The 26,957-nt window shown below is 34.4% G+C and overlaps 1 protein-coding gene across 2 annotated transcripts in view; it reads right to left on the reverse strand.

Annotated features, from left to right (window-relative positions):
• ATRNL1 (attractin like 1) overlaps positions 1-26,957 on the reverse strand; it is a 789,020-nt gene that overhangs the window by 633,487 nt on the left and 128,576 nt on the right. For both annotated transcript variants that reach the window (XM_030334763.1, XM_030334762.1), the window contains exons 10-13: positions 26,493-26,647; positions 4,318-4,402; positions 2,786-2,994; positions 585-703 (exon numbers count right to left, since the gene is read on the reverse strand). In XM_030334763.1, coding sequence (XP_030190623.1) covers positions 585-703; positions 2,786-2,994; positions 4,318-4,402; positions 26,493-26,647 — 568 coding nt within the window. The remainder of the gene's footprint in view (positions 1-584; positions 704-2,785; positions 2,995-4,317; positions 4,403-26,492; positions 26,648-26,957) is intronic.

Genomic DNA, 26,957 nt, shown 5'->3' on the forward strand with positions numbered 1-26,957 from the left:
CATCAGACCACACCACTCTGTGCACGTGCAATGTCTGACAAGAATCCTATGGAAATAATTTTTATACTCATATACTTATTTTTACACTTATTACCTATATAATCCTACGTCTATCAACACAGGAGACTACATTTATAATTACAGTCTTTTTTTAATTTTTATTTATTTTGCGGGGGGGGGGGGGGGCAGAGAGAGATGGAAACAAAGGATCTGAGGCGGGCTTTGTGCTGACAGCAGAGAGCCCAACATGGGGCTCAAACCCACAAACCATGATCATGACCTGAGCTGAAGTTGGACGCTTCACCGACTGAGCCACACAGGTGCCCCTATAGTTTATTTTTAAAAGACACAGGAGGAAGTAAAAGTTCCTGAAATCAAAACAGAATCTGACAAATTTTAGCAAGAAACTAGAGTCAATTTACAACATAGCACAGCAGTGATTCCCTACATACTTCCTAAGTGTGTTGATGTGCAAAGTGCTTTCGGTACCAAATGGTAGGCTAATGATTAGAAATTAGAAATGGTAAGAAATGATTAGAAAGCAGCCATGTTAGCTACATCACCATTTACCCATAAATACTAACCACACTGCAGTTACTGTTTGCTGAAATACACTTCTTCTCGTCACACCACTGGCACCCGTTTGTATTGGCAGTGCAGCTGGCACAATCCGCGTATCTGTAACATCTGTCATCAGGAGCAGCTGCGACGCAAATGGGAGACAAACACATCAGGATGAGAAAGGAAATGTCACACTTCTCAATTCACACATTTTTAATGTTGAAGAATCACTAAGACTTTTTACAACATAAATATGGCCATCACCATCAAAATAACTTCTTCAACATGAAGGTAACTTTGTAGTTTAATTGTATTTACAAGTTTTGAGATACCTGCCACTCTCATTTTAATTATTCAATCCACCAAGATCCTACAGCCATTTAAAATTTATCCATTATGGAGGAGGAAAAAGACTTACAGGTATTTTACTAGAAAAAAGCATTACTAACATTTAAAAGAAACATTATAATAAATACACATTGTTTATCATTCTTCATAAAGATATTTAGAGACATCTGAGTTATCACAGACTAACAAAACTTTCTAATGTATTAGAAAATACATTGCTAATTATAGCATGAAAAAATGCATAAAACCCCACCCATCTGAAGAAAACTGGACAATTTTTATCCAAATCATTTATGCATAAATATTTACTAGTAATGTTTTGCATTTTATTTATTTATTCGATAGTTTATAAAAAGTATTAAACTAAAACATTAGTCATCAAAGTTCTAGAAAATCTTTGAGATCTGTGGTTGGCTTGGCAATATTAAAGAAGAAAAAAAACTACCAAATACAGAATAAATTATTTCACTTTATTTCTTAGAAACATAGTATTTTAATTTTTTTTTAAATGTTTGTTCATTTTTTGAGACAGAGAGAGCGTAAGAGGAGGAGGGGCAGAGAGAGAGGGAGACACAGAATCTGAAGCAGGCTCCAGGCTCTGAGCTGTCAATACAGAGCCCGACACAGGGCTTGAACCCAGAAACTATGAGATCATGACCTGGGCTGAAGTCGGCGCTTAACTGACTGAGCTACCTAGGCACCCCAATAACACAATATTTCTTACAGTATACTTTATTTATTTTTTAATGTTTATTTATTTTTGAGAGAGAGAGAAAGAGAGAGAGACAGATCATGAGCAGGGGAGGGTCAGAGAGAAATGGAGACACAGAATCTGAAGTAGGCTCCAAGCTCTGAGCTGTCACCACAGAGCCAGAACACGGGGCTTGAACCACAACTGCGAGATCATGACCTGAGCCAAAGTCAAGAGCCAGATGCTTAACTGGTTGGAGCTACCCCAGGCCACCCCAGTTTTCAGCATTTTAAGGCACATGACTCGACAAGAAGCATGGTGGGGAAGATGGGCACCTATGTAACTAACTCCAACACTAGCCTGAGAGCTGTGTTAAGGCAGCAATGTAAAGGAAGTCCAGGTGGGCAAAGGGAAGGGAAATGTTTATCCCACTGAAACAATTCATGAAGGAGGTTGACATTTTTTTTAATATTTATTCATCCCTGAAAGACAGAGACAGAGCATGAGTGGGGGAGCGGCAGAGAAAGGAGACACAGAATCCAAAGCAGGCTCCAGGCTCTGAGCTGTCGGCACAGAGCCCGACCTGGGGCTCGAGCTCACGAACTGTGAGATCATGACCTGAGCCAAAGTTGGACGTTTAACTGACTGAGCCAGCCAGGTGCCCCAGAAAGAGTATACTTTAAAACATTTTTTACTTATATAGTTAAATAGTACATACATATATATGACCAGGTTACTCATAAAATTTTATATGTGTAATAATACATACAGAATTAAAAAGAGAAATCTAAAAAGGGCTAATAAAAAAATTAAATTATTAAGCATTGCTACATTCAAACATGAAAATTCTTAATTAAAGGATTATGAATTTTAATTTCTAAAAGCTATAGGTAATTTTTTTGAAATAGAAATTATCTTTTTTGTTTGTTTTTATAATTTATTTTATTTTTTTAAATTTACATCCAAGTTAGCATATAGTGCAACAATGATTTCAGGAGTAGATTCCTTAATGCCCCTTACCCATTTAGCCCATCTGGTTGTTCTCTATATTTAAGAGTCTCTTATGTTTCCAACCCCCTCTCCATTTTAAGTTATAAGTAATGCTTATAAGCAAAATGCATTACAACTTCTAGCCAAGTAAAGTAGCTTTATGCCAGAGGGGAGGGGAAAAAAGAAAAACTTTACCTGTTTTAGGAGGGCATTTTGCTCTAAGGATATTATTAGTATTCCCAGATTCCCAAGATTCACAGTGATTTTTATTCCAAATACATTTTATTCCTGGACCAGCATTCTTACAAAGTTCTTCATCTCTGAAAGCCTTGCAGTTTGGAGGCTTGTAAACAAGGATATCATTAAGGAGTACACTAGAAAATCCTCCAAATATATACATGGACCTATTAAAAAAACAAAATATTAAAGAAACAATATTAAGAAAACTCTAATGAATTAGTTTCAAAAATAAATTTAAGTATACATTTTGCATTTCATCATGGAAGCAATTTTTTTAGAAATAGAAAGTGCTATACATGGATAAGATACGCTTTAGAACTGCTATCTAGAATTATAATTTTTGAATACTGACAGTGAATTTAGATATTAGGTACAGAGTCTTTCTTACAGTGTTTTACCATCCTCTTATAAAGTAGTAGGACCAAGAGTAAAATAATCAAAAAGATATTCAAAATTTTAATTTGGAAAGGAAAATCCAGACAATTATTAAATTAATTCAACTACCAGTGACAAAGAAGTTTGACATGCCTTCAAAAGAGCATAATTTTAACTTCAATTAATTTAATTTCAATATTATTAACATAATAAATGGAAAAAGATCAGAAAATACTTCAGTAGTATCTTTTATTACTTAGAAAGTAAAATAAAAGTCAGTATAACACAATATTTCAACAAAGAAGGGTGGGGTGTTATGTGTAAACTCTGAATTTCATTTGTTACTATTCTGAAAGCTAACTGATACCAATTACAGAGTTTCATTGTGGTTAACTTCTACCTGCTTTTAGTATCATATTGAAGAAGTTTTACAAAATTAGAGTAAGGTGGTGATAAAATGAACTTACAAGAATGTCATTATGAATTACAAATTTTAAGCTAATGAATGAGCTGGTATAGTTTCCTGCCACATTACCAAATTTTGCTATAGAAATAGAAAAATAATACTAACCTAAAGGAAGAAAGTAACTTAATGCTCGTCCCATCCCAAATCGCAAGGGATATAAAGATAGTAAATCACAGAGAGGTAAAGGGACTTGTCAAAAATCATGCATTTAATGACAGAACTAAAATGAGAATCTAATTCTTCTCCCTTTCCTTGTCAAAAGCCATGCATTTAATGACAGAACTAAAATGAGAACCTAATTCTTCACCCTTTCCTTGCTCTCCTTGTTAGAAATATGGAGCTATCCTTTCTATCATTTTAGTTTGATCTTTTTAAAAGAAGTCATTAATTGTCTGATCTCTACTAAAAGGAAAGAAGGCAGTATGAATTTTTTAAAAGTATCTGAAGTTTTATCTCAGCACTCTTTCTTTGCTCCCCTTTCCCTTAAATATATTTGAACACAAAAGAATAAAGGATATGGTTAACAAACCAAAATGTATTCCATGGTAGACTAGGGAGACCTAATGCCATTAAGTACAAATAATATTTCCTTTTAAATAGTAACAGAATATGTGGATAGTATGACTGATAAATATATGCCTTTTACCCATTAATGACAACTGCAGAGTGTCCAAATCTGTTGACATCTCTATGAAGATTTGGTTTCGGTAATATTTTCCATTCATCACAAGCTAGAAAAAAAGAGAATGGCAAAAAAAAAAAAAAAAAGAGAATAAAACAATAATTAAGACAAATACTATAAAATAATCATTGGTCAAACTAAAGACACAATAATTACAATTAGGAAGCCTTTCATTAATTTGCCATGACCTACAATTTAGTATCATAACTAACATCATTCCTTAAGTAAAAATAACTTCTACATAAAATTCCCACAAATAAATTTAAGTGTATGAGAACAGCAAAATTGAAAGGAAAGAATGAGGTTAACTTTATATTGGAGGATAATTCCAAAGACATATCTTCATTAAACAAACCGAGCTTCATATAGTAAATTACATGAATTGTCAATACTAAATAAACCTATTAGAAAGTTAAATTACTAAATCAAATTGTATATGCATGCTTATTACAAATTAAATGAAATATATAATATTCAGTGAAATGCCTAAAAAACAGAATCATCAAAAGAAAATATTTAAATCATTTCAAACCATCTGATATTTCAAAATAATAGTGTTCATTTTATGTAAAATAAAGTAACTTCTGTTGCAAAAAAGAATAGAAAAAAAAACCTAAATATTCATGAGCTATATAAAAAATATGGGAAAATGGTTAAAGAAAACTGTGTATTATTTCAATATAACCTAGCCTCAAGCTAACATAGCTTTTGAGATGTTAAGTGATTCCATTTTCAGTGACATTCTCGGGACAGTGTTTTAGATTTCATCTTCTTAGACATGACATATCTAAAGGCAGACATTGATATTTAATGAGAGTACATACATGTAAAAAGCTTTTAAAAACAAATTTTATTTTTAGGTAGTGTAGAAGCCTTTTTGGAACAAGAAAATAAAATACAGTTAGTTGTAAAAGTTAAAGTTGTAATAAATTGTTTTCCTATTTATGTAATTATGTCTATAACACTAGGAATAAAAGAATAATTTGGTTTTATTTTAATGTTACTACTAATTAAGATCAAAGAATTAGAAAAAACAAAATCAAAGTTTAGAAAATGAAACTAGAAGACTAAGAGCAATAACCTACATCTTGAATTGTATGTCCCAAAGTCTATTCCAAAGAACATAAATCCTCCCCACAAAAGAGGGTATTCTTTAGTTTGTATAATCTGTCTATAGTTCACAAAATACATCTGCCTATTATATACTCTCAAAAGACAAAGTAGACATAGAGAAGTCTAACTATACCTAACACAGTGTTTTCCCAATATTATATCCACAGAAGCACTTTTCATGTAATACTTTTCACATTAATATTCCCAAGAGCCAATGCTCTCGATATCACATTTTGGGAAATACTATTAAAGAGGCCTATATATAGGATTAATAGTCTGCCAATTTTACATGTTCATTTAAGAAGGGTGCTTAGATGTGTATAGTACTATAAAACTTCCAAAGTGCATTCATGTACATAATTTAAAATTATCTTTATAAGAATCCAGTGAAGTTGACTGAGCAAGTATTATAAGTTGGAAATGAAAATTAGATATAGGAAAAGTTTAAGCAATTTGCTTAAGGCCCAGTTGATTACCTCTGATTTTCTATAAATTATGTCTACAAATACTTGATATTTAAAAGTGTACTTGTAGCAAATTCTGAAAGATTGCTCCCATTGGAAAGAAAGGGTAACCTGTAAAATGCACAGGCTTTGAGAAAGAAAGAGATGGAAATGTTAGAGACAGCTAATAAGTTAGGACAGATAGATTTCAATATTCCACCCAACCCCAACACTCGCGCGCACACACACAGACACACATACACACACAGCAAATGATTTACATATTATTTGTAGAATTCCAACAACAGAATTAGAAACCTGAATATGCTTCAAAGAAATGAAACAAAAAAGAGTCAGATCAAAGAGAAAGACTGCCAGATACTAGTTTGTAACAAAAATCTTCAAAGAAGAATCTTTAAGATCATTTGGAAGCATCTGGAGTGTAGAAAATAAAGTGACCCAACAATCTGAGCTTACCTATATCTAAAAGATAAGTAGGGGCACCTATGTGGCTCAGTTGGTTAAGCATCTGACTTTGGCTCAGGTCATGATCTCGTGGTTGTGAGTTCAAGCCCCCTGTGGGGGGCTCTGCTCTGACACCTCAGAGCCTGGAGCCTGCTTCAGATTCTGTGTCTCCCTCTGTTTCTGCCTCTCCATCCCTCCCTCCCTCCTTCCTCCTCTCTTCTTCTTCATTTTAACCATGCCATGGCATTCCATATTATGATTATACCAAAACACATTTGTCCTTTTAAAGGTCATATAGACTTTTTCTTTTTCAGATTTTTTTTCCTACCACAAGTCATGTTGGTTTTGGCTCATTGTTACACACGTTTTCTTTTGCACGTTTTGAGAGTTTCTCCAGGTAGACTTCTAAAAGGAAAATTACTAAGTTTAAACAAAGACACAAGTGCAATTTTACTAGGTTTTGCCAATTTACTCCCAAAGTAGGTGCACTGACTCAAATTCACACCAGCAGTGCATGGTGGCTCTTCTTATCACATTTTTCCATTATGTATCTCTCTCAGACTTTTAAATTTTTACCAATCAGATAATGGTTTCATTTTTTTTCTAGTTACTGGTGAGATGGAGCATCTTTTCCTTCACATTAATAGGTCATTTGTTTCACTCTTCTATAAAATCACTGTTCAAGCCTTTGCCCATTTTTCTCTTTGAGTTTTGTTCTGGGTTTTTTAATAAATATTTATTTTAAATAATCTCTATACCCAGCATGGGGCTCGAGCTTACAACCCCAAGATCAAGAGATGCATGCTCTTCCAACTAAGCCAGCTCAGGTGCCCCAAGATTTTTGTTTTTAAATAATTTTAAACAATTCTTTATTTATTTTTTTTTAATTTTTTTCAACGTTTTTATTTTATTTTGGGACAGAGAGAGACAGAGCATGAACGGGGGAGGGGCAGAGAGAGAGGGAGACACAGAATCGGAAACAGGCTCCAGGCTCCGAGCCATCAGCCCAGAGCCTGACGCGGGGCTCGAACCCACGGACCGCGAGATCGTGACCTGGCTGAAGTCGGACGCTTAACCGACTGCGCCACCCAGGCGCCCCAACAATTCTTTATTAAATGTTCTAAATATAAATCCTTTGTTGATTATATGCACTAATATATACTCTCCTCTGGCTGTGATTCGCCTTTCCATGTAGTTTATGGAGTCTGATTTTACAAAAGTTTATATATAAACTAGGTCAAATTTACCATTTCTTCATGATTTACTCTTTTATTCTTAACTCAAGATTTTACAGATAATCTCCAATTTTCTTCTAAAGGTTGGATGCACAGTTTCTCTTTCACCATTTTGATCTTCAATCCGTTTGGAATTTATTTTCGAATATATTCCAGGGATCTAGTTCAATTTTTCCCACATATCATATTTCCCAGATCTTTCTATGTATTAACATATGCCAATCTTCCCAGAACCATTATTTTAACATTTACGCCTGACCCACTATTTGTGACTTACCTAGTTTCTGTACTGCTGTGTTATGTTCTTATTTTGCTTGTTTTTAACCAAACATATGAATATGCAAATGATAAAGGTCAAATAATCCCACAAGGTTTATCACAAAAACTCTCATGCTCATATCTTCCCAACGTCTACTCCTGAATCACAGAGGTAAGCACTTTGAAGTCTAAATAAAAAACTAGACAATATGTTTTTATATTTATCTTCTATTCTAAGTGGCATACTTAGTTCTTAATTTCAGATAAACTGACTTTCTTCTTAGAAAGATGAAGATTTAACTCTTATGCAGACAAATACATACATACATCCCACTCCCTCCATCCTCCTCGCATACTTACGATTTTATTTAGACCAATATTCAGGATTTATTACATATTATTCACAGATGAGCCATGCAGCATATTATAATTACATTTTATTCTTAAACAACCTTTTATTTTCCCCTGCAAATTATTTTTTTGGCTTAGGTTTCTATATATCTGCCGCTAATTCATCCTCAACTCTTTCCTAGATGTGTATACGTTTTTGCAATATTTCCTAATACACCAAGCTATCTAGCAGTTTCATTTACTTTTGAAGACATCCCTACTAGAACTCCATCTTTCTTCTCCAATTCAACTTATCTACAGGGCTGCTGCATCATCCTAATGATTCTCTGCACATTTCCTCTCTACTAACTCTATTTCTTGAATTTGAATTTTTGTCAATTTTATGATTGTTTAATCAAATTCATCAATAGGAGACATCATTCTATAGCTTCCAGAGAAAGTGTACATCGGAAATAAATTTTGAGATGCTATAATTCTGAAAGTGATTTTATTCCACTGTAATACTTATGATTATTTGATTGTGCTTGGAACTCTAACTTGGAAAGCATTTTCAGATATTGAAGGTATTATTCTCCTATCATCGGGCTTCTGGTTTGCTTTTGTAACACCCTATACCACTGAGTCCCACACTTATTAGGACTATTTCTTTTCTCTGTATATAAGCTTTTAGGATCTTCTTTCAATCTCCACTTTTTATGATGGGTTTTTTGCTGTCAGTCTGTTCTGGGGCTATCATGAAATCTTTCATTCTGAAAACTCATGGACTTGGAGCCTGGATATTTTTCTTGAATTATTCATTTGATAATTTCCTTCTCATCTAAAATTTTCCTGTTTTTTATTTTTGCCACCTGCAATTAATCAGAACGGCAAGTTTTCTGGAATAATCATTTAAATTTTTTATCTTTTATCCTATCTTACATCTGTCCTTTGTTCATAATACTTTTGGAGCACTCTCCATTTTATCTTAAAATCTGTAATTTGTTAGACTAATTTTATTTCAAAAGTCCATTTTTTTGTTTTTCTGATGATCTATTTTAAAAGTCACATTTTACTTCATAAACGTAACATCTTCTGTCCATAAAGATTGAAGTTATAATCTCCTTCCAGTATTGTATCAATTTCCTTGATTTACTTTTTCCTATTTGTTTGATATTTTCATCAGATTTAACAGCTTTTTGCAAATGGTCTAAATGATAACTCACTGCCCTTCCAAATTAAGAGTGAAGCAAAACAAAACTGTTTGGAAATTTTGTGCTTGGCCAAGACATATTGTTGACTGCTGGAATACTTTTTTGTTTGTTTATTGACATATAACTGATAAACAACACTAAGTTTACAGTGTACAACATAATGACTTGACATATGTGTATATATAGAGAGAGATAGAGTGAAATGATTAAACAGTTAGTTTATTAAACATCTATCATCTCACATAGATACCAAAAAAAAAGGTATTTTTCTTTCCTTAAGAACTCTTAAGATTTACTCTCTTAACAACTTTCATATATGAAAAAGGACTTATATATATATATATATATATATATGTATATATATATATATACATATATATATATATATATATAAGGACTTTGCACAAGTGGGACCATTTCAGTTGAATACCTCCAAAGGTCAGTTTTTGTACATGCTTTCTCTTGGCTTGACAGACTCTTTAAGGTAAATCCTCCAATTTCCTGCCCAGAAACTATAAACCTGGCTAACAGTGTTCTGGGCCTAAGTAGAAGAAAGAAACTAGAGGTTTCATTCATAAGCATGTATAATTTCCACTTAATCCCGCTGTTTGCAAAATAGTACTGACACCTTTAGCTATGGTCTAGTACTGGTGATCAACATCCACAGAAAGTAATACCTTCTCTTTCAGCAGAGTAGAGGAGAGCAGATACCCATCTGCACAAGTTGAGGAAGAGGATCTGGGGGATTTAACAGCCAGTTGTATAGGTTTTTTGGGTTTGGGGGTCTTTTTTTATGTTTATTTATTTTTGAGAGAGAGACAGAGAGTGAGCAGGAGGGGCAGAGAGAGAGGGAGACACAGAATCCGAAGCAGGGCTCCAGCTCTGAGTTTCAGCAGAAAGCCCGAGGAGGGATCGAACCCCCCAACCTCAAGATCGTTACGAGCAAAGTAGATGCTCAACCAGTTGAGCCACCCAGGCACACCATATAGGTTTTTAAATTCAAACTTTCTGTTTCAGGCCCACAAGCATACCCCATTTTCAGAAACACTGAAAACTAAAAAAAAAAAAAAAAAAAAAGACATAGCATATGAGAGATAAACAACTCCAACTCCAATCCCAAAGAAATGGAAAGAGTACTGGGAGCTTGTCCAAGACTATGAACAGTGTGATTTAAACTGACCGGACCACATATCTACTGATCAATCACATAAAATGGGCAGGTTCAAAACTCAAAAGCTGTGGCTATCCAGTTTTACCCACTGAATTTCTTCTTATTAAGGTAATACTTGCTTGCATATTTAAAAAGTGAACATCTCAATTTCTAACCATGCTAAAGATTAGGGAGTTGATCTTCTGACTGTTCCTAAACCATATTTTTTTTCATAAGAGTGTATCTTGAAAAAAAGAACCAAGAGTAAAAGATTAATTACTTTGGGTATTTCAATCTAAAGGAAGGAAGACGAAGAATTCATCAAATGCTCTTAATTAAGAATAGAAAAAATATGTAAAATTTGGGTTAATAGATTTAGATAAGACTGAGGAAAAAGGATCATCACTAGTTTAAGTAATCCAACTTAGATGTAATGAAGACCCAATAACACAACAAAAATATATATAAATAACATAATAATATATAAATAAATATATATAAATAATAATAATAATATAAATATATTAATAATAATATATAATAAATAAATTTTTATAATATATATTTATTTATAATATAATAATAAATATATTAAAATAAATAAATATATATAAATATGGATATAAAAACTGAATAAGACTGAATCCTGCCCTCAAAGAATAACAATAGGACATGATAAGTATTAACAGACATATATAAAGAGTGCCAAGGGAGCCCACCTCCAAAGAAAAGAAAAGCACATAGTTGCTTCTATTAGTAACTGTTTTAAAAGTGACTATGATAACAATTATTATAAAATTCACTGAAGAATACATAAAACCTTTATAGTGTTTTTAAATGGGTAAAATTTCATACAATAAATAGTCATGACCCTTTACTTAATAAAAATAATATGCTAAAATGCTTATCAATGCTATGTAATATTTAATTCTAAAAACAACTCTAGGAGTAAATATTTTTGTCACCATGTCATAAAGAAACAGTCTGGGGGCGCCTGGGTGGCGCAGTCGGTTAGCGTCCGACTTCAAGCCAGGTCACGATCTCGCGGTCCCGGGAGTTCGAGCCCCGCGTCGGGCTCTGGGCTGATGGCTCAGAGCCTGGAGCCTGTTTCCGATTCTGTGTCTCCCTCTCTCTGCCCCTCCCCCGTTCATGCTCTGTCTCTCTGTCCCAAAAATAAATAAACGTTGAAAAAAAAAAAAATTAAAAAAAAAAAAAAGAAACAGTCTGTAGATTTGGTAACTTCCTTAAAGTCATTAAATGGCAAAGTCAGTATTCAAAACCAGATCTTAATTACTGCATTATACTGCCTCACTACATCATCAAAATATCCTTTTTAATATAAACATTACTTTCATTAAAGTAAAATAAAACAATAGTTTTAAAGTACACAAGTCCCTGCAGAACAGAACCAATACAGTACAGTATTAATATTTTAATTATACATGAGAATAATTAAATCAGACTAATAATAATGAAACATAAGTCTACTTGGAGAAGTTTGTTGCCCTTTAGCATATATGGTAGTAAAAGGTGAAGGCTTTATTTATTACTATCTGCAAGACATCACTTTCAATTATACCAGAAGTTATATACATTGGTGTTATTTAACAAATCCAGTACTCTTCCTTCAGGCCCTTGTAAAATTAAAGTCCCACACTTCCTAGAAGTTGGATGTGATAATATGACTTGCCTTAGCCAACAAAATGCAAGTTAAAGTGACACTTTTATTTCTGGATGGAACGACTGAATTACGAATGAAAGACAAATCAGTTTCATCCTGGATCCCTAAGTGATGACAATAAGCTAATCTCTCTGCCAACCAACACTAGCCACGTATCATGAGTGAAAATTTAACTTTCATTGGTCTTAATCATCTGAAAGTTACAGATCTATGGTGGGCACGGATATGAGATATCTAGATCATTCAAGGAAGGAACTCTTATCTGTGTTGCTGGGACTGCTGTCAGTGAACAGTCATCAGCTGCAAGCTACTTCAGCAATTGCCTTAGCTACCTTTGGGCCACTTCACTCAAGACCTCATCAATTCAAGGATGACCCACATGCAATTGATGATCAACGTGGGTCTTTAAAAGGTCCTGTCACTTCATCCCAACATACAACAACTACAACCAACAATTTTACTTCCAGAGATCCTTGTGTGGTTGACTAAGGTTATCTGTCTAGCATCAAAACTCAACTTTACCCTTTGTCAAATCCTGCCTTCTCCCCCTACCTCTTCCAAAGGCATTGATCTTAAGGGTTCTCTCAATGAACATCATGAATACTAAACTCTATCTCAGAGTCTGCTTCCCAGAGAACCCAAACTATGATAGTTGGTACCTGGAGTGATGTAAGAAAAGCAGAAAATAAAATGGAGTTTATGAGCTAAATCACATACTACCAGGCTACCAATGAAAAACCCATCACCGGTGATAGGTGTAACACAAAAAGCCATTGGCACAAGATGGCCATACCATAATTTACCATACCAGTGGTAAATAAGGAAGGTATGCCAAAGAAAAGAATACTCTAGCAAGTGTGAAGTATTAGATGTTTGAAAACAGTTAACTACTAATACACTAAAATTGCATGTCTACTGCTTAGCCCTGCTGAGCTCTAGAAAGAGATCACAAAAGGCTGGGAAAGCCAGAGGGCCTCCTTAGTACTATATACCATTTACAGAGGCTGCCAAATATAGAAGGTCTGCAAATTAAAGAAGGTTTAATTTCAAAGTCAAGGCCCTGCTAGGAAAAGAATAAGGCCCTGACTCATGGGATGGGGACATCTGAATTGACACTCCTGAAAATCTACCTAAATTTTAATTTCCTGAATCATCTGAGACTTCAAATGTGGTCCACTCTACCCTACATTCATAGATAGTACTCAGCCTTGCTTGAACACAATGCAGGCTTCTCTCCAGCAAGACGTGTGCTCCAGCTCAGAATCTGTTCACACCTTCCCTATTGGTCACTGAGCCAATAATCTTGGCTTAGCATAATTCAGCCAAGTACATGCTGCAACTGCTATGGAAAGAAAGGGACTATGCCCCAAAGTATCTGTAAGACCTAGATAGCAAATATTGGCCGAAGTTGGGGAAATACACATACTACTAGGTAATAAATGGAGATCGATCAAAGAGGCCAGAACCTTATATTGGATTAGGGAGAGTTTACTGATTTAAAAGCACTCTCCCAAGATGCAGGATTTATGACTTAACAAGGACCCTAGGAGATGGTGTGAGCTTACCATTAAAATAACCCTTGAAAGGCAACCTACAGAATTATTATATATCTGACCATATATCTTATCATATATCTGATAAGGTGTTAACATACAAAAATATACAAAGAATTCATAGAACTCAGTAGCAAAAAGAAACCTGATTTAAAAAACGGACAGAGTAACTCAACAGATATTTTTCCAAAGAAGACATTCAAATGGCCAACAAGTACATGAAAAGGTGCCCAATATCACTGATTATCAGGGAAAAGCAAATTAGAACCGCAATAAGCTATCATGTCACACATGTTAGAATGGCTGTCACCAAAAAGACTAAAGATATCACATGTTGATAAGAACATGAAGAAAAGGAGACCCTGTGCATTGTTGGTGGGGATGTTAATTTGTACTGTCACTGTTCCTCAAACAGGAAGTTCCTCAAAATATTAAAAATAAAACTACCATATGATCCAGGAATCCACTTATGAGTATATCCAAAGAAAAAACAGGATCTCAAAGAGATATCTGCACTCCCATGTTCACTGCAGCATTATTCACAGTAGCCAAGTATGGAAACAATAAAAGTATTCATGAATGGATAAAGAAGATGCGGCATATCTATACATTTATGAATGTGTGTGTATATATATGTGTGTGTCTGTGTGTATGTATATATATATATATATATATATATATATATATATATATATTTGCATATGTGTGTATACACATACAAAATGTGTATTCTATACAAAATGGAATACTATTCTGCCATAAGAAAGAAATTCTGCCCTGAATTGTGCTAAATGAAATAAGTCAGATAAAGACAAATACTACAATCGTATTTTTCTTTACATGTGGAATCTAAAAAAAAAAAAAGTCAAGCTCATGAAAACAGAGTTAAAAAGTGTCTGCCAAGGTGCCAAGGACTGGGGGATAGGAGAAATGAGGAGAGGTTGGTAATAGGATATAAATTTTCAGTTATAAAATGAACCAAGTATGAGGATTTGATGTATAACATGGTTACTATAGTTGATAGCACAGTATTATATAACTGAAATTTACTGAAAGAATAAAACTTACTCTAGAAAGTATGCCAAATTAAAAAAATAAAAAGAAAAGAAAAAAAAGCTGTGAGCTTCTGGATGCACTAATTAAACTATATAGGAGGATTGGCATTGAGGAGGGCACCTGTTGGGATAAGCACTGAGTGCTGTATGGAAACCAATTTGACAATAAATTATATACAAAAATAAATATATAAATATAATATAAATATAAATTCAGAGTTTGAGGAAAAAAACAAGAACTCATTTTTAAAAAATAAACAAAATGTGAAATTAAAAAAAAAAAAACTACCTAGGAGGAATCCTTTCAAATGTATATGTATACCAAATCATTACAGTGTACACGTTGTATATCTTACAATTTTATTTGCCAATTATATCTCAAAAATGCTAAAGAAGAAAAAGAAGATTCCTAGAAACATGAAAAAATACAGCCCTTGCTAAGTAAAATCAAAATGCTAGAACTGCCATAGAAACGAGTAAAGGCAAGGGACAAAAAGTCCATAAACGTGGGCATTCTTAGTCCATATACTAAGTCATGCCAGAAAATCTACCAAGTCATTATATTTATGGAAAGAGACAGCAGGTATGCCATTTGCCAAAGCCATGAAGAATGGAATGGAGAAAGGGACACTAGAATCAGTAAGATTTGGCCTCCTCCACAGGCCAAAGCTGATGGTAGGAGAAACCACAACAGAAATGAACTCACTGATGGAGACAATAGGACAATAGAGCCCAACCGGTGACACTTAACCATCAAAATCCAATCCAAGTAGAGGGCAATATTTATAGTAAGCAGCAAAGTTGGGAGTGTCAGTCAAGACTAACTTATTGAAAATTAGGAAGATATTTAATAGAATGCAGCATCCCTAGAAGCAAAATAGGCAGCCAGACAGTAGGACAGTAGGACACTACTACCTAACTTACATCAACAGAAGAAATCAAGGATGGATGATCAGGAGGCTCATGGTAGATGCTGCAATAAAATGTCACAACGTAGTGCTAAGTTTCTGGAGTTGAGCTATTTTTGAAGTCCAGATTTGATATATTTAAAATCCTGGTACCTAAAAGGAACAACCCTATGATACCACAGCAAGTGTTCATGGTAATAATTCCCCTATTTCTTCATCAAAGGCACCCATGGTCATTTCTTTGAGTAAACTTAACCTGGAAAAGGCAACACAAACATTTCAAGTACTTTTGGACACAGGTCTGAGTTAGCACTGACACCCATAGATATAAAGTGTCATCAGGGCCTCTTTTTATAATAGGGATATATGGCAATGAGATAATTAATGATATCCTGGCCAAGGTCCTGTTCAAAATGAGCCACTACATCTGCAGACCTATGCAGTGGTCATGCCCTGCATGTTTCTGGCAAATGGCACAACACTGACATTGGGTCCTTGATTATCACAGTGGAAAAGATCAAGTGGAAACTTCTGAAACAACTACCCCCTGGATAATATATCTTAAACTAATGTTACATTCCAGGGAGTGTGGGTGGCAGGAATTAGTATTACCCTAAAGAATCTAAAGAATGCAGGGATAATGGACCCCATCAAATCTCCATTCAAATCACCAGTCTAGGCTCCACAAACTAAACAAAGCCTGGAAGATGACAAGAGCCTACTAGTAAGTAGTAACCCAAATTGCAGGCACTATGCAAAATGCGTCTCTTTGCAAAATGGCCATTTTTAGCAAATGTGTTCTTTGCTAACACTATCAAAAAAAGGATTAAAAACAGTTTGCCTTTATATGGAATAGAAAATAGTATACATTCACAATTTTGCCTCAGGATCAGTCTCCCTCCTTTGTCATAACACGGTCAGAATACATTTGGTCCTATTGGACATCTTGCAGAACGTTACATTGTTCCACTACCTTAATGACATCATTCTAACTGTGCCAGATGAGTAGGAATGACTAAGACAATGGAGGCCTTGTTAAGACATATATGCTTCAAGGGGTGGGAGATAAAATCTATAAAGATTCAGATTTCATACTAGTAAAATATTTAGGGATCCAGTGGTCAAGAACATTCTAAGACAGCTCATCTGAACTGAAAGACCAATTACTACATCTTGCAACTCCCGAGAAAGGCAGAAAACAAACCACCTGGTAGGTCTCTTTGGATTCTGAAGGTAGCGTATTTCAGTCCTGGAAATACTACTCCAACCCACATCCTGAACAACATGAAAGGCTGCCAGCTGTGAGTACATGCTAGGGTAGGGAACAGCTCTGCTATAGGTTCACCTACACAGGTACACAGCCCTGAAGTTAAGGTTGCATGACCCAATACAATTATGGCTATTGGTGGTGGCACTGTTGGAAAAAGTAGCACATGAAAATACAGAAAGTTCCAGTGAGCAAATCCCAATGCAGACCCCATACACATGTCAAAGGCCATGCCATCCATGGTGGAAAAGTTTATACTCATTTCTGCCACATTATTCGGCCCTGGTAGAGATGGAGTCGGTGACATGGGTTATCAAGTGACCATGTGTTCAGAGTTTCATATCATGAGCTGGCTCTTTTACCAAGAATAGTAAGAACATAAAAATGGAAGTGGCACCCAAGATCAAGCATGAGCAAAATCACGATGCACAAACAATGTGCATGAACCGGTAGCTCAGACCCCATTTTACCTACAAGTGTTACACCAACACCTGTTATCTTACAACCGTGGTCATATGAAGAATCCTCTATGCCCAGATACCAAGAGGAGAAAAATGCAAATATTTCAGCCTGATATGTGAGCACAAGTCAAAAGTAGACATCACATAGACAGCCTCACTTCGGAGTGGCCTTGAAAAACAGTGAAAAAGGAAAAAACCTCCCAAGTGGGCAGGCCTTTGAGGCAGTGTGTTCATCCACACCGTATCCAAAGAGAAATGGCCCAAAAGCAGTAAACAGTGGCCTAGCTGACAGGTCAGCAGCCCAGAAAAAAATATCAAAAGATCAGAAAGAAGGAGGGTCTGGAGTGAACATGAGCATGGATATATTTGAATGAGCACAAAATGTAAAGAACTCTGTGACATAAATTAAAGGCATCAGAGAGCATCTAACATGGAAGAGACAATAAACAATAGACAAACAACTAATACAGCTAACATCAGTTAGTCTCCGTTACAGAACACCTCAGTGCTAGCATACTAGCATGAATACACTAGCCATGGTAGAGAGATGGAGGTCATGTAGAAAGGCAATTGCCTGGGCTCCTCTAAACAAAGCTGATCTTTCAGACGTTACTGGCAAATATCCATCCTGACAGCAAGATATCAACTCTGGGCTCTAGATAAAACCATTCCCCAAGAACACCAACTATATATATACTTAGCGACAAGTTGACTACATTGGGACCCTTCCACCCTAGTTGAACCAACAATTCATTATGACAAGAAGAGATAAATATTCTGAGTATCAGTTTGCTTTCCCAACCACATGGTCTTAACCTGAAAATTATGAAGTGTTTGATCAAGCAGCATGGGATCCTATGTTATCAGGAGACACACTACAGCAAACAAAGTACAGGAATGAGGTCATAACCATGGGATACATGGTCATACAACACAATGTGATGGGTTTTTGGATAGGCACAATTGAAGCACCAGGATGCAGGATAAACCTTGGAATTAAGCAACTTTAAATGGTCCTCTGTCCCCAGTAGGAAGAATACACAGGTCCAGGAACCCAAAGAGTGAAAGCCACTCCTAGTGGCCTCACTTTCAGTGATACAGTTGAGTAGCTTGTGCTTCTTATTCTGGAAATCTGGACTCTGCAGGATTAGAGATTTTCTTCCCCAAAGGAGAAATACTCTGGCAGGGGCCCCAGCAATATCCCATTGAACTACAAGCTATAGTGCCACTTTGGTATTTCAGGGTCCTTGTGTCAAGGGACCAGAAAGCAGGCAAAAAAGGAGTCATCATATTGGCAAGGATAATTGGCTTTGATTGTCAAAGGGAAGTAGGACCGAGGTTACAAAATGAGGGCAGGGGAATAGGTTTCATACACAGGTGATTCACTTAGGTGTTTTGTGGTATCCTCTCACCAAGGGTGATGGTAAATGGGCAAGTTCAATACCCACAGTAGAAGATATATGATGATCAAGGACTCAAATACCCAAGGGTAAGGGTCCGGGTCAAGATACAGAGAAGAGAAGAGATTCCAACTGAGGAGAAGGGATATTTAGAAAGAATACTGGAGGGGGACATGACGAGTATCAATCGCAGCCCTGAGACCAGCTGCAGAAGCCAAAGCAATAATCTGAGTTTCCCTGTTAAGAATGGGTCACTGAAATGGTAGAGGAGCTCAAGGAATGAAATATATATTGGCAAATATATTTGAAAGTAAACTGAGTAGCTCAAAGAATGAACTGTGATGAAAAGTCCTAACAAAGGACAACTCTGACGGACATTTCAACTCCAGAGTTCCCCTGGGATTGGATGTGGCCTTCCCTTAAAGTCTGCTTGACTTTTCCTTCTGTCTAATCCTGCTTCAGCCTCCTCCTTTTCATAGCTGTTCATCCCAATGACCTAATAAGCACCCTGAACACTAAACTCAGTCTCCGAATGTGCTTTCCAGAGAACCCAAACTGACAGGACTGTTTGTTGCCACAGTATAACCTAACCTATACTGACTGATACAATACAATAAATGTGAGGTTTCCTCTGCCGTTTCTTAAAATTGCTGGCAAGTCGTTTTAATTCATAAAACCATGTAGGAATAACCGAATTTAACTTTCAAGCTTATGAAAAGTTTGTTGAGGTAAGCAACTTTCGCACTTATAGACATTTTCATGCTTGCTGATGTTTGCCCAACACGCCAGGACTTCTCAAGAGAATGAGAAAAGAAACAGATAGAAGCAGTTGTTACAAACAGACTCTCTACTTATCCCTTCCAGCTTCCTCAATAACTACAAAACATAATGTTCAGCTGTATGAATTCTGTTGCTGATTTTTCACATTCTTGATCAGGATTCAAATAACACATATTGGTTTTCTTGTAAGATGTAGAAGTTCTCAAATGCCTTAAAGCTCAATGTTTAATTAATATAATTTGTTTACACGTACTCTACTCCCATTCTTACACTGTAAAATCTGTTATATTATTAATCTGACTACAATCTATAACTGTTATGTCTTACCAAGACAGTGTATTTCCAGAGCACTCAGGTCATTATCACTTTATAAACAGTTCAAGTCTACACAAATGAAAGCAAAACCCACATGGCTACTGACATCATGAAAACTGACAGAAATACTATTCCATGCCAACAGAGAAGCCATACAGGACTAACAACCAAAGTAAAATATACTCTCTAGAATATAGATATAAAAAAACTTATACTGCAAGGTACTAAATATTTATTTACAAACTATACACTCAATACACAGAAGATCAAGAAATTAGAGTTATCAGTCTCTCAAACCCGCATTTCAGCAGTCAGAACACTGTACTACTGGAATTATCTACCTATGAGAGGCCACATACTTACATTAAGAACTTATGCTGAAATTCAGAGACTGGTTTATTTTATCAACGATGCATAATATATTACAGGCGGAAAATGAATATTCATTGGCTAATTCTCCTATATATATTCATGCTTTTCATGAAAATATGTATCTGTAATACTTTAAGAACACATCTTAAAGATTCTTTTAATAATCCACTTGAAATGCCAGTTGAAACGTCAGTATTCATATTACTAAAAAGAACACACAGATTGTGTATGCAAGACTCAAAACTAGATGGATACGTGGTAAAACTTCTATTAATGGTTTGTATACTTTTATAATAGAAAATATTGTAGAAAAATTACAATAGAAAATATTGCCAAAAATGTTTTCCCACCTGCCCCTTAAACGATGGTGCTTCACTGGGTTTTTCCCCAATTAGGTCAAAACTCCTCTTAATGTTGTAAAAGGTGCACACTTTTTCTAGGTTATCTAATTCATACCCACAGTTTCACTCAGGATTTCGTCCCCTGACACCCACTCAATAACCATGTATTTAGTTTCTTATTCTCTGTCAGGAAAAGTGTGTATCACTATTTGACTCTCAATCTTAATTGAAATGATTTTATGGTTTTAATATACATTGATATTTCCTGTTGGCTTCCATAAATAATCTTGATGTAATAAATGATATTTATAGATTCCTTGATAATGAATCATAAATGAATTCCTAGAATAACTACTACTTGGTCATAATTTAATACACTTTTGAAACACTGTTGAGTTCTATTTGCTAACAATTTCTTTTAAATTTTGATTCTATATTCATGACTGCTTTCCCCTGCCTTTCTTCCCCTGGGATTTTGTTAAGGCATTTGAAAACTTCTGTTCAACTTTATATTTATTACAAGAATTTTTATTCAGCAATTTTTGCATTTAAAACAATCTCTCAGAATGCTAGTAGATCTGGTAAGAGAAATGGAGATTTATTGTTCATTATTCCTTTCTTTCTCCTTGATTTTCTATCCAGAGGTTGCTACTTTCTGATTAATTTGTTGGAGAGGGGAGGCACAATAAAATTCAAATAGACTTTACAAATCTGATTAGCTCTAAATCTCCTAATAAAACTAATTCTGAGTGTCTTGCTACATTAACAAATATTATTTGCCTTTTTCCCAATTAAAGATCATTCAGATTTTTTTCTTGTTAAATCAGGGAAAAAGTCAGTATCAAATTATAGGGTAGATTCAAAAGAAATCTGAGCTTAGGCTTGGGTTCAAATTCTGAATATACAATCTTATGACCTATGTGAGTTTGGGTTGAAACATGCTAAATTAGTTTCTTCTCTATCAATGAACACAGTAATACATGCTACCACAGATGTTATTAGGTGTTACCAGCATTATATTATAAAGCATTTGTTAAGTGCCAAGCACCATAGGAAACATTTGACAAATATTCTCCCTTTTCTCAAAATGAAGTCACTTCTTCCTTTACTTACTGGACTCTTTCTTAAAAAGAAGAAGCTACTATTTCCTCTATGTAATAGTAAATTATACAAAGAAAAAGAACCCCTTGAGCAAAAAATACAGTAAAGTTAAATACAGTAGTTGGCTAAATTCAGTGAAAAAAAAATGTGTGAATAATTCTAAGAGGTTTTCTGATGGACAAAGAGAGTTCTTTCAGGTGGCCAGGCAAAGCATGCTGCTTTCACCAAGAAGGGCCCTAAGAACTTAACAAATGCCATAGAGAGATGTTGATTAACAAAGATATGAACAAAATAACTTCCAGAAAATGAAAATAGCTTTAAACATAAAGAGCAAGCAAGTTGGAATTTTTATCGTTTTGCTGAAGTGTTCAAAAAATTAAATAATTAGAGGGGCGCCTGGGTGGCTCAGTCGGTTAAGCGTCCGACTTCAGCTCAGGTCATGATCTCACGGTTGGTGAGTTCGAGCCCTGTGTCGGGCTCTGTGCTGACAGATCAGAGCCTGGAACCTGCTTCAGATTCTGTGTCTCCCTCTCTCTCTGCTCCTACCCCACTCACGCTCTGTCTCTCAAAGATGAATAAATGTTTAAAAAAATTTTTAATAGATGTTTTAAGTATGATTTTTAATGAAATTATAAGTCTTATAAAATTATACCCATTGTACACTCACATACACATGCACACACACTCTACAGGGGTGTACAAAAATATGCATGCTATGCTGTGTAAACTAGTCAAGTGATTTTTAAGTGTACAGTGAATTATAACTTTAGTGTGCTTTAACTATGTGGTTAACTATATACATTTTCACACATTACCAATTAAAATATTACTTCTGCAAATATGAAATTACTTTTCAGTTTTGTTTACTGAGTTTGTTTTTAAATAATTATGTACAAAGAAATTAGCATCATAAGTGAAACTGCCACGCTCAAAAAAATTATTTTTAAAACTCTTATTATTGGAGCACCTGGCTGGCTCACTCAGTAGAGCACATGACTCCTGATCTCAGGGTTGTGAGTTCAAGCCACACACTGGATGTAGAGCTTACTTAAAAAAAAATAAATAAAATTTTGAAAACTCTTATTATTTTAATCTGATTTAAAGTTTCAGCTTCAGTTTCAGTATATCTGCTTTCTGCAAGATATATTTCTAATAGAAATCCTACTCCCTCTCCTATTCTGAAGTAATCTAACCTAGGAAATCACATTTTTATGTTTCTACTATCTTTTTGAGAAAAAAATATGATCAGTGTATTTCTGAGTTGTCCTTCATCTTGTTTCAGAATTCTATACATTTTCTTAACCGCTGGGTAAATTTTCTTATTGAAGAATAACAACTACCATTTGTAATTAAAAGCATCACAATTATATGTTAGGCCTACCAAAAATTCTTGTAATAGCTATTCATATGATGATTATGAAATATTATCTCAAAATCCAGTTCAATTTCAGGGTATGTTTCAATTCATGACAATCTCCCACTTACAAGTGTTGAAATCCCCAGTCAAACCACCTACTGACACTTTACAGATGTGAAAAACAAACTAACAAACAACATGATGCCTTTTTCCTACTGACCCTAGAAGACTAACTAGTAGGATAATGTGGAGTTTGTACAGCCAAAGAGTTTCAAAGTATAAATGTCTAGTAATATGAGATCAACATGAGGCATGTTTTTCTATTACATCTTTAGCAGAAGGTTATCTTTACCACAAAGATCATTTTTATCTTGAATAAGGTGTCATGGTGGCTTTCTGAAAGCAATAATAATACCACTAACAATAATAATAAAAAAAAAAGTTATCTGACTTCAAGCTACATTTACAGACTAGAACATTAGGTAATATTATCATTCTACATTTTATAATTAATTCAGTCCCATTCACCAGCCCTGGGTCTATTCCCAGTTGCACTTGGGTTACTTATTTTTAAAATATAGATGCCCAGTGCCTGATCTAAGAGAACCTGATTATAGAGATCTAGGGGTTTTTTTTTCCCTACAGCCTTCAAAGGGGATGCCAAGGTACAGCCATCTTAAAAAGTTAGTGTCATGTGCCTTCCATATCTATCATCTATAATATAACGAGAACTGTAAAGGCAAGGTTATATCCTCAAAGATGAACAATATTCACTTTATAAAAATTACTATGGCAGTAAGATTGAAATAGTACTTTTTGGAGCAATGAAAAATTAAATGGCACAAATATTCCTATTTATTTAAACATCACAAAATACAAAGCAATCAATTAGCTCCTCAAGGCATTCCAGGTAAATATGACATAAAAGTCCAAGGGTAATATGCTAAAGAGAAAATTTAGGAACATGACTTTTTTTCAAAACACATCTATTTTCCAGTTGGTTCATTACACAATGGTTTTATTTTATTTCCACAAAAAAATATATTCTATAAGGAAAAACAATTGTTCTGGAATACATTTTCTGAAATATAAAAAAAATATTTTTTCCAGGAAAATATTTCAGGCTTTGATGCCACAAACCCAAGAGAATAATAACAGATTTGGGGGGAGAACTTTACTGGGAACTGCACAAAAATAATCAAATGAGATAAAACAAAATACTTTTGTCCTGTGTTGAATTATATGGTTGCTTTACATTTTTGTTGTTAATGTTGTTAATGCTTTGTTAATTGTTACTGTTATGTTAAAATATAATACTGTTTAAAATGTTGTTCTTCCTTCCATTTGAACAATTTGCTTGAAAAATGAAACTGATATCTGCTTCTATCATTCTACAGCATTAAGCAATATTATTAAACATAGGTGTCTGATAATTTGTTGCCAAAATTAAGAGCATACAATGGACCAAAAAAAAAAAAAAAAACCAGCATCATGTGGTAGTCAAGCGGTAAGACTACAGCAAGTTACAAAAGCTATACGTACCCCTTGCTGCCTGCATGGCCTTGGGCAAATTCCCTTTTCTCTCATCTGCTTAATATTCTGGAAACCAATATATTAACACCTTGTTACAAAGTTACAAGAGAGGTTAAGATGTTGTGTGCAAAGCCCTTAGCATAGTATCTAATTCTTAGAAACACTTAACAAATAATTAGAATAATGATAATCTGATCTCGCTCCCTCTCTCTCTCTCTCTCTCCCCCTCTCTCCCTTTGTCTCTCCCGCCTCTCTGAAACTAACACCTCTAATGTTTTTCACCTAGGTAAGCTGTTTTGATACATAAAATCTAAAATATAATAATCTTGAACAATATGGAAGAAATAAAAATAATTTCTCAATACGTCAGCTACAAAATAGCTCAACATTAATTTCTTCATTAAAGTAGAGACATTAGGTGGAAATTCCCTAAAGAATCTTGAAAGTTTCAAAATGTCAATTCATAGATTTTTAACAATAACAACAAAACTCTACACTTTTCTAGGATTTTTATTCGTAAAAGGGAAACAAACCATCTACTTCCAAGGAAATAAGCTTGCTGTCTCATCACCACAGCCGAAACAATATGTGGACGGTCCCAGCCTGGCAATGACAGATCATAATAAGGAGTCTAGATTGACTACGTCATTTAATCCATTTTTCGGGATCTCAGCACTGATTTACAAGCCTTCTAAAAGCCAAGACGATCCAATTTTGACCATAAATCATCACTTCAAATTATTAGTCCAAAAAGGTAAATATTTAATTATTTAGAATCTAAAAATCCTAAAGGCAGTAGATTCTTTTTAATAATTAATCACAGAAAGATACACACACAGTTTAGAGTTAAAAAGCATGTTTATTTTTATCAGTAGGAATATCCTTCCAAATGCATAGTATAAAATCAAATCTCATATTAATAGGTATAACTTCTTTATATGTCACCACTTGAAATAATTTTTCAAAGTAGACTATGTGTCTTTATCATCTTCAAGAGCAAAGGAAACCTCTTAAATCTATAAAATGTGTTATTCTTTGGTCTCTTAATTCATCAGAATGTTTCTTAATAGCTTAAAATTGGTTTATTACATTACACCACCAATTAAAAGAGCTCTGAACTACTGCTGAACATATTTTAAATATCAACTAGGCTTTATCTATAAAATGATACACAGAAAAGAAATGTTTTCACTATAATAGTCTACTGGGTAGCTAAATTTAGTATTTCAAAAAATACATTCATTTAATATTTAGAAATTGATAGGACTACAGATAGCATAATTAAAATCAAGTGAACTGTAAAAATGCACTGTATTTCTGGTTCTCTGGAAAAGATTCTTATTTAGATACTTTACTTTCATTCCTAGGTATGTTCTGGGTTTCCATCTTGTCCCCAGATCTTACTTCTTTAGCTCTATTGTGTCTATATTTCTATCATCTTCCTACACCAAGTAACTATATCTGGTGTGTTTGATTTAAATGCATCTTTGCTCATACCCACTAACTCTAAAATGCTTGCATTCCTACTATTTGTAATTTATATAACTTGATAGTGCTCCATTATCTATTATCAAAACTAATATGGCAACAATCAAACTCAACAGACTGATAAATTGCTCACATAGGGATACATTACACAAAAGCCTTCAAAAAGGACATTCAAACCTAGAATGTCTGTTCTCCTGGAATTTATCTCTAAATTTATCTCTAAAATGACATATACACATGCTGTTGATTAATATTATTTGAGAATCTCTACATGACACATTGCTAATATTTCCTACTATGTACAATCCTAACAGATACATACCTATGTCATATGCCAGGAAATCGGCAGAAAAACATTTTGCACCGTTACTCAAGGAAGTGTCATTATGGGTATTTCCTCCAAAAATAAGCATAGCTCCATTGATAAGAACAGCTGAATGAAGATATCTGGCAAACCCACTTTCTTTCAAAATAGTCCTACAGGATAAAATTTAAAAATGTATTACACAGGATAAAAAGACCTCCCTGATTATATATACTATATAAAGGGTCTAACTTGCATATAGAATTTTCCTTAGAATTGTGAAAATAACATGCTTTATTTTTTAATAACTCATAAATGGCCTCTAAATTTCAATATTTTTGAAGTATTTTGAGATGCACAGTATCTTAAAATGCTTTGAGGAAACAACAATATTAAACATAACTGTTCATGATTTTATAATAATGTATATTATGAACTTTTATTTCATTTATAAAAGTAGGAAACAAGTGTCCTTAAAACTAG

This window comes from Lynx canadensis, chromosome D2 (genome assembly GCF_007474595.2).
Source record: "Lynx canadensis isolate LIC74 chromosome D2, mLynCan4.pri.v2, whole genome shotgun sequence".
Taxonomy (NCBI): domain Eukaryota; kingdom Metazoa; phylum Chordata; class Mammalia; order Carnivora; family Felidae; genus Lynx; species Lynx canadensis.